The following is a 9,946-nucleotide window of genomic DNA, read 5'->3' on the forward strand; positions in this document are numbered from 1 at the left end:
TGGTTGAGCAATCTCTGGTGTCTCAGGAGGAAGAAGTTGTGAGTAGCACTAGAAGTCTGGTGAAAAAGGGGGTGCTGCCTCTCTGAGACTGGCAAAACCAATGCAGTGTGTGGGCTTGGAGGTATTTTTTACATTTCTTGAATGTATGTCCCACAGAACATCTCTCCAGGTCTGCACCTAAAGAGCTCATCCACAGTTTTCAGGATGGGTAATGGTGATGGAGGGAGATCGTGCTGCAGTATGCAGAGTTTTAAAGCTTGCCTTAACTAATACCCAGGGGTGGATTAAAATCAAATGGGGTATTTCTGCAGGAAAATGGCTTCCTCCTCTTCCTGACAGAACTTTTCCTACACAGCCCATCTTCTACCCTCCATCAGACAAACCCTGCTTTTCCTTTCCCCATCCTGCTTTTCCTAGTTCAGGGATGGTTTCCTATCTCCACTCATTCCTTCAACAAGCCTGTAGCTTGCCAGTGCCTGTTGTCCTCCCTGAGGCAGCCTTCGAAGAGGCAGTGACTGGGCTTCCCATGCCACAGGATTCACAGGCAAGTCACCTAGGCAGGTGCTTGATGGGAACGGTGGTCTGGTGGTCTTGGTCTAGTGGTCATTTGAAGACCAGACCACACATAGAGATACTGGATATGGAAAAGGGTCACAGGAGAGCCTCGCAGCAGCATGTGTTACCACTGATTAATGAATGTTTCAGAGTGGAGAGTAAAAGCAATGAAACATGAAATAAGCCTGTTATAAAAATGTGTTGAAGGATTCGTTTTGTGGTCATACTTTTGAGCTCTGAATATTATGTTGCTAATAGTTTTGCACTGCTGTTGGCTGAGGTACCTCAGCTGGTCCAGGGACCTCTCTAGATATTCCCTGCAAATCTTGGACTCACATTTTCCTGTCATTCAGCATTTTTCCTATGAGACAGCCCTTATTGTCTGTCAGATGTGTTATTAACCAAGGCTGGTCTTCACCTGGTGTAACCAAGAAGAGCTTCCCTGAGTAAAGAAACAGACAGCAATTATTTTCTGTTGTCTATGGATTGCCAAGAAGGACTTAGGGGTACTGGTGGATGAGAAGCTGGACAGGAGATGGCAATGTGCAATTGCAGCCCAGAAAACCAACCATATCCTGGGTTGCATCAAAAGAAGTGTGGCCAGCAGGTGAAGTGAGGTGATTCTGCCCCTCTACACCATTCCTGTGAGACCCCACTTGGAGTGCTGTGTCCAGTTCTGCCATCCTCAGCACAGGACTGGGATGGCTGATGGATAACCAGGTTAATAACAGAGGCCCCATCCTACAGCAGGCGGTCACAGAGTGGTGTTCATGGAAGCACCAGGGCTGTGGACACCACAGTGTTTGCAGTGCACAGCTCTAAGCAAGCTGAAGGGCACAGCTGAGTGCTGTTCCCCACACCAGGGGCTTGTAGGACCACGGGGTAGCTGATATGCCTGAGGGAGGGATGCCACCCAGGTGGACCTGGGCAAGCTTGAGAGGAGGAGGTTCAACAGGAGGTTCAACAAGGTCAAGTGCAAGGACTCCATGTGGGTCTGGGCAAGCCCTGGAATCAGTACAGCCTGGGGTGTGGAAGGGTTGAGAGCAGCCCTGCAGAGAAAGGCTCAGGGGTGCTGGCTGATGAAAACATCAGCTGGCAATGTGCCCTCTTGCAGCCCAGGAAGCCAGTCTGTCATAGTTTGGTACTGGGCTGGCAATTAAATGAATGTCAGATCATCCTGGGCTGGATCAAAAGCAATGGGACCAGCAGGTCAAGGGAAGTGATTCTGCCTCTCTACTGGTGAGACCCCACCTGAAGTAGTGTGCACAGCCCAGAGGTCCTCAGCATGGAGCAGGCATGGACCTGTTGGCAGGAGTCCAGAAAAGGGCCACAAAAGAGGGATCAGAGGGATGGAGCACCTTTCCTTTGAGGAAAGACTGACAGATTTGCCTGGAGAAGGCTCCAGGGAGACCTAATTGCAGCCTTTCAGCACTTAAAGTACTTATAAGAATGAGGGGGATGAACTTTTTAACAGGCTTATGGTGTTAGGACAGGGGGTAATGTTTCTAAAGTAAAAGAGGGTAGATTTAGACTAAATAAAAGAAAATACCTGGTTTACAATGAGGATGTGAAACACTGGAACAGGCTGCCCAGAGAGGTGGTAGGTGTCCCATCCCTGGAAACACTCAAAGTCAGGTTGGGTTGGGCTCTGAGCATTCTGATCTGGTTGAAGACCTCCCTGCTTCCTGCAGGGGAGTTGGGCTAGTTGACCTTTCAAGGTCCCTTCCAACCCAAAATCATTCTATGATGCTGTGATTCTATGGATCTGACATGTCTGTGCATCCTCCCACTTCTTACCTATGGACGACTCAACTTAATCCAGAATTTCCGTAATATGGAAAACCCTAATAGGTTTGGTCTTGTATTATTGCACTGTAGATCTTCAGATGATCACTGAAGCCTCTGAACAGGGTCCTATTGTGTAATTCCCCCCTTTTAGACACCTCTGGAGAGGGATTCATCCCACTCTGTGCTGAGCTGGGCCTCAGCTGTCTAAAGGCAGGCACAAAAATTTGTGTCTGTGTCTGATCTACTCACCTTTTATGGTCAATGGAAAGAAACAAGCAGTTCTAGGTCATGATTCATATTGTCCAAATGATGTAGGCATCAAGAATAATTAGGTGAATCACCTTCTAAAACTGCTTACTTCTCTCCACTATGGTGGGAAATTTTAAAAGAAGGAAAGGTGATTAGCTTATCTGTATACTCTTACCCTGTCATTGTCCCCAGGAAGTTGAGATGAACACCCTACAGGTCTAAGACAGGTGTGATGAATTATGCTCTGGAGTCTTACCCCTCTCCTGCTTAGGAAACAAGAACCTACCTTGGACTAGACACTAAACTTCTAAGTTACTAAAATTAAATTATGTTACTCCCACTCTGAGTTTATATATGTCACTAATCAGCAGCTATTTTTTGCTGGAATTGCTGGCTGTTCTCCAAAGAAGTATCAGGGATTCAGGAAGCAAATGCAGAGAAATTTCTGAGACGTCTCAGGTTTAATTTTTTAAAATTTATTTCAAGCTTTTTATTTTAAACTATAAGTTTTCTCTTTCAATGATCAATTTGTAAACCCAAAACACAAACCAGATTAACTTTGCCTTGGCATTGGCAGGGTTAACCTGAGTATTCTGGTGGCAGGCATGGTGTGCCTGGCTGGTTGAGGGCAGGTTTGGAGAATTCCTCCATAACTCTTTGATGGCATCAACCTCTTCTACTTCAAATTGTTCTTTGTGCGAAACTTGGAGAGGAGCGAGAGAATCGCCTGCTGGAAGTTGTCTCCCATCACTACATAGAGGAATAAGTTTCCAAAAGTATTTAATGCTGCTAAAGGCTTAACTATGATAAACATTAAAAGGACCTTGTTCTTCAAGTGACAGCTGACCGGTCGTACACGGAGCTCCAGCCGGAGCCCTCGGAAGATGTGGAAGGGGAGGAAGCACACGTAGAAGACCACCAGGAGAAGGAAGGCGAGCCTGCGAGCTTTTTGCTTGTAACAAGCCCGCGTGTGGAGCCCAGTAGCCAAGTTGTAAATGATTAGCACGTAGCACAGAGTCACTGTCAACAAGGGCAAGAAGAAGACAAAAGTTGTCAGCAGCCAGTTATACCACCGGCTAACGGCGAGGTCCTCGGCAGCAGTCAGGTCCGGGCAGACAGTCCTGTTCTGGGTTTGCCTCGTGGCAATCAAGGTGCCCAAGGGGCTGAGGGCTGCCAGAGAAATCAGCCAAACAATTAGGCAAGTCACCACTGCCCATCTTCGTTTTTGCATAAAAAGGCATTTCACTGGGTAGACAACTACGAAAAAACGGAAGATGCTGAAGCAGCTCAGGAAGATAATACCACTGTACATGTTGAAGTAGAAGCAAAAGTGAATAAACTTGCACATGAAGCTTCCAAAAATCCAGTTATTTCCATTAGCAGAATAGTGTATAAAAAAAGGGAGCGTGGCTATATATAGCAAATCGGTGACAGCCAGGTTCAACATAATAATAGTGCTGCTTTTCCAGGGTCTCATCTTGACAAAGTAAATAAAAATTGTCCCAATGTTCCCTGGGAAGCACACCAGGAAGATCAGGCCATAAAGAACGGAGAGATAGAATTTCACCTCTAAGAAATCTTCCTCCTTGCAGCTTGGTGAAGGATCTGCCCAGCCTGGCAGAGCAGTGAAGTTGTCGGGGTGTTCAGATGCCATGTTTGTAGAAATATTCCTAAAGCTTTATGAAAATCAGATATTTATTTTTAATTGATTTGTTGGGACAAATGCATTCAGTTACATTTTTTGTCACTGGAAATAAATGACACATGTTTGACAAGGCATTGTAGAAGGAAAGAACAGAGATTTTCTAACACACCCATCTCTGACCTGGATAACCCTACTCAAATGTTTCATTTCACTTTTCCCTCCCCTTTATGTTTAATTTTGTTAACGATAAATTTAGTGCTGCTTTATTTAACCTCCTATACTGAAGAAGGCAGTTACTGCTTGTTTGCAAACCTTCAGGAGCACGACACATTTAGAGAGATGGAAAGAGTTTGGCCTTAGATTGTGCAAAACGGTGAATTAGTCTCAACCTTTCAGAAAGTCAAACCATACCCGTGTCTTATCTTCATTAACCTGAGCCAATTTTTATTTTATGCTTATGAAACCAGAGATGAAAACCAGGAGATGCTGGGTTCAGATGTCAGGACCTGTCGTTACCAGGAGCTGACTGTCACAGCACATCCCTCCGTGATCTTATTTTCTTGGAGTCATCAGAGTATAAAACTAGTATAAGTGCATTTTTGTAACAATTGCAACAAGATTAATAGTGGCATGAAACTGATTTAAATTATTAAAGACTGTTTATCAAGGTGGAGAGGGAAGATGGAAAGCACAGCTATTGAGTGAAGGCACTGATCTTGTTTCCCATTTAGTGAGAATTGGAGCTAGATAGAATTGTCTCTGAAATGGTTTCTCGTCTGCCATAGCCAATTTAGATCTCTCCACAGTGAGTTCAAAATGTAACCTTTCTGTGTAGTTTTTTAACCTGAAAAGACAGTAACCAAGGATGAAAATCATCTTATCTAACTTCAGATATCAGAAAGCTAGATGCTTAAATTTGAGCCAGTCCTCCCAAGCCACCCTTATCATCAAGGAAGAGATGTAGGTTCCTCCAGGACATAACTTCTCATTTGCAAGGTTTCTAAGATAAATTATTTACTCTTTTGACATACCTGTTTCTTTCCATTGATGACAAAGGCAGCCCAAGATCACTAGTTCAGATCTGGACGTCCAACCTTCAGATGTCTCAAGTGAGGCAAGGGATGTGCCACTGTGAGTCTTCAGACTCTCAGATGAGCACCCCTCCTCCAAATTGTAACCTGTTCCATCTGAGAAAATACTTTTAAGTGACCTCATAAAGTGCCAGGCAGGGTGCTATCGAGCCCCAATCCCTTTCTCTTTTCCCAGAAAAACAGTCTTTGGACTAAATCAGTGTTACATTAAACATCCATGAGGTACTTATTGTGTTAAGAATAAAAAAATAAAAAATAATAATAATTTTTAAAATGTACCTTATTGCAGTCCTGAAAATCCTGTTTATAGAATTAGGTTTTTTGCATGATTCAGTTAGCAGCATTTAGCATGTGACCTGTGTAGAAGTTTCTGAACATGACAATTTTCCTTCTACAAAGCCAGTCATTAAAGCTGGGACACAGCAGAGATGATTTGATCATAACCAGGCAGAAATACGGGCATCACTTTGTTACTCAAGAGCATGTCAGAGGGAAATGTGAACAGTTTCCTCACAGTTCAGTTACAAAGTTAATGATTTTCAACATGAATGTCAGCTCTGGTATAGCAACTTTGTAGTCGAAGATGCATTAGATAAAGGCTGTGAAGCTTGTATCGAGCAAATCTGGAATTATGTTCAAAGCAAAAGCTAGGGATATACACCTTTTTCTCTCTTTTCTGCTGCTTGGTGATACCACTGTCACCCACACTTATGCCTCTCATTGGTGTATTTCAAGTAAAATTAGACAAAATTTTCTTGAATATTTGACTCATCCCCAGTTTGGTTTCCCTGCACTGTTGATCAGCTCTTCATTGCAACCTTGAACCCTCCAAACTGAAAACTGAGAAAAATTTCTTACCTGAAAACTTGCAATCCCACTTCTCCCTTTGATACCACTTTGAGCAAAGAGCACTGCAAATTAAACGTATTTATGTCTTCCTTCCAGTGAAGCAGGTTTTAGGATGACTTTGCAACCATATATATTCACTCCTTGGCAGACTGAGCCTGTAAATTAGGAGACTGGTAGGAAACCTCAGCTACTGGCTCAGGTATTGGCTCCTAGACCCAGGTGGCTGTACAAGGTCTCCTTTGTCCTCTGTCATTCATGATGTCTTCTTCTGCCTTCGGTGTGCAGATGACTCTCTGTTGGCAGCAGTTCTGTGGGCTGTGGTACACCTGTAGTATTCAAATAGCAGCAGATTCAAAGTGGAGTGCATGTGTGCATAGATGTGTTTATAAAAGGCAATTAAATTTATTATCCGTTTCCTGTGAAGTGAAACCTGATCACCAGAGTGAACAAGGTGTGTTACCATTTTGAGGTCAGGTGAAAAATGTTATGACATACTGTCTTCATTAAAAACAAATTTCTAACAAAATACCATTTTTTTCTCATGTAAGAAATGAAGGATTTGTTCTGCTCAATGTACTTTTCAAGAACTGTGGCATACTTTCTGCTTATTTTTGGTGAGTAAAATATCTACAGCTAGTGTTGACTGGTTGTTACTAGGGTAGCTGAAGTTGCAAGTGTGTTTTCTTTTGAGCCTTTCCTTCCAGGCTTTGTGAAAGGAAATTCAGCTGCAATTTTTCCATGCTTCTTGAATGGAATGACCAGCCTCAAATAAAAATCTCATTCTTATCCTTAGCTCAAGGATCAAGATCAAAAGAGATCATTGTTGAAAAAGATAAAAAGTCCCAGTATCTTGAACTTTGAAACTGTGGGCTTCAATTCCTGAGCTTGCAACCTGGTCCATGCAGAGAGGCCCCAGCTGCCCAGTGTGTCTGGCAGCCTTGTGGCCTACTCACAGTTGAGCCTGATGATCCAGTATTAAACAGCCAAGCTTTCATTTCTGAACATTATGTATTTTAATATAGTTACTGAGTACCACACAGATAAGAATATTTTTAGGAAGACTGTCTTGACTTTCCTTGGTAGGCACAAGCTGGGAAAAGACTCTGTTCTTCTAATCATACTGCAGGGTGAGCCTGGTGACAATCAAGGCTGAGGCAGCAGCAGTGTCTGACAACTAATAGCACGTGATCTGTTACCATTAGGGGAAGGTCATCAGCTCTCTTCTCATCTAACCAATCTTTTCTCTAGGTCAATGCCCAGAGCACTTTAAAAAATTGTCCAAAGTTTCTCCATAATTGTAAAATCCACTGTCATGTACCAACTCAGGCATCAGCAAGTGTTTAAATAGCTATTACCCTGTTCCTAGACACTGCATGTGTCATTAGAAACGATTTGTATCAGGCTGTAGTGTTATAAGCACAGAGGGAGCTAATTATAGTTAGGGATCATTTAATGCATCCACTACTTAATCCATTATATCCCTGAGCAATAGAAAACCTGTGCACCACTGGCTGGTATTTATCCTTTCTTGGCTGTGGCAGTGCCTTAAGTGAAGCAGAAATGGGCTTTCCTGGAAGCATGGTCCAGAGCTGCTCATGATTCAGAACAGTGGAATATCAAGCAGAATCTGGGGTCACCTCTAAGGATTTGACTGGGCAGGAAAAGAAAATAAAATACTGATTTTCAGGCTAGTTTCAAGAGAGGGTGACTAATAGAAGGTAAATCATGCAGAGCTGCTCTGTATGGACACTAAGCTTTGCTTCTAAGCCTACCCAAATCTCATCAGCAGCTGTAGAGACCATGTGGCTCCTGCCTCCCCCTGGCCTCCTTGCACCCACCAGTGGGGTTTGAGCACCTCCTCATTGCACAGGGACCTTTGGAGACACTGATTTTGACTGCAGCCATGATACTGGCCCGGGTGCTCATGTCAGGCACTTGGAAAACTATTGATAAAGTAACACAGTCCACTTGCAAATATCTGATATAAACCACTTGCCTAGCACTGTGCAGGATCTCTATGAGCACAGGCTGATGCTGCAATATGACTTTCAGCTCTTCAACCTTTGGACCTTTCCTCTTTACCAGCAGTTTCTCTACCTTACGTCCACGTCCCTTTTAAGTCTGACCATAGTTAGATCAATCTGAACCTCACAGAAAATGTGGCCCATTTTATTCTTTAAGGCTGTCCTTACCCTGCACTCCCCTACAACCTTTAGAGGGAAAAGAAAATACTCTGTAGTTCCAAAGTCACCTTAAGTGGCCCTAATTGCAGGGTGCTGACAAAAGAGTTGGCAGCACCACCTCCCTTCTCTCCTCCACGTGTTCAACAACCCTGGTGCTTGTGGCTGAACACATTTCACATGACTGAAAACTAGTTTTCTTCTCCTCAGGTTATTTTTCTGGCACTTTGGTGAGGGGCTGTGGCTCCTCCTGTGGGTGCATGGGCTACATTAGGGCTTATGGCAAGCACTGACAGGGAGTGACCAGGGGCACACAGAGGTGGACAGGCTGGCAATGAAGTTGCACAGTGGGTTCCTGCTGTGGGGTGATGCTTCTCTCACCATGACCAGCAACCAGACACCTCTCCAGCAGCGCTCCCTCCAGAGATAGCACTCATCTCTTGTTTTGGCATTTGTCAGATGGGCTGTTGTTTTCCCTGATTTGATGGGTATTGATAAGAATTGCAAAGACTAGCAATCCAAATGCAAATAGCTAGCTATTTGCACCTTTCCTGAATCAAATATAAAATCCTACCAAGTTCATGTATTTATGTAAAAGTTGCTCTATTCAGGGCATAAAAAGGAAACTGCAATGATTTGGGGGCAGCGTAATCATTGAAATACCTCCTTTTAAATCTTTATACTACAGGCTGGGTCAGCTATCACAGCCTGCATGATGTAAATGGGAGCATCTTTCTCATATTGCATTTTTCTGCTCTGTGGTGGCAGGGTGAACAGGATGCACAGGGTGACAGATGAGTTTGCACACCCGGAGCACACAATCTGTCTAAAATACAGAAGTGGAGAACGAAGTCGGATGCTTTTCTTTTGCTTTGTTCTGTTAAATCACATCTGGTTGGTTGCAGGCAATGTCTTTTTCTCCCTGAATGGGTTGGCCATCAGCTTTCGTGGGTACTGGGGTGGAAGAGATTGTAGTAGGGCTTTTTGTGGTGTCTTAGCATCTTGTGCTGAATTTGACTATTTAGGACATCCTGGCGTGAGGGTCCGCAAGTCGCTTCTTCATTGCAGGGGCTCTTCTTGTCTCATAAAACCTGATCTAAAAATCCATGGGCATGAGCCAAAGTCTCCTTACAGCATCAGACCTTCTGCCATGACAGGACTGGGTGTCAAGCAGTAGAAAGAGCAAGGATAGCTGTTACTAATAACCATGTAGGAAAATAAGCAGTTTGTTGGGCTAGAGCTAAGGCTTCAAGTGTTAAGAGCTTTCATTATATGTTTTACTTTTGGTTCAGCAAACATATAATCTTTCCATGGGCTATTTCCCTTAACAGGCATACATTTGTTTGTGATTGAATACCTAATTACAGTTGTTATCAGACCACCATCAGGAGATGCTCAGTTCTCTTGAGAATGATACTGTGGGTCTTCATCATGAGGGGAAATCAGCTTTGGCTCTCCTTTTGTATTTCTCCCCTGAGACAGACTGGTAAGGACAGCATTTTTTTAATCTCTAAATGCACGGTAACTCTAAATTAATCACGGTTAAATGCAGGCATTAAATGATGTAGGTAATTGAGACTGTTAATGAA

General features: G+C 43.6%; 1 protein-coding gene across 1 annotated transcript; it reads right to left on the reverse strand.

Moving 5' to 3' along the window:
- Positions 1–3,268: 3,268 nt before the first annotated feature.
- LOC139791830 (2-oxoglutarate receptor 1-like) lies at positions 3,269–4,264 on the reverse strand. Its single transcript, XM_071734401.1, has one exon. It carries the CDS (start codon positions 4,244–4,246, stop codon positions 3,269–3,271), a length of 978 nt encoding a protein of 325 aa, XP_071590502.1. The 5' UTR covers positions 4,247–4,264.
- Between the last annotated feature and the right edge of the window lie 5,682 nt (positions 4,265–9,946).

This window comes from Heliangelus exortis, chromosome 1, assembly GCF_036169615.1.
Source record: "Heliangelus exortis chromosome 1, bHelExo1.hap1, whole genome shotgun sequence".
In the NCBI taxonomy this organism is placed as follows: Eukaryota; Metazoa; Chordata; class Aves; order Apodiformes; family Trochilidae; genus Heliangelus; species Heliangelus exortis.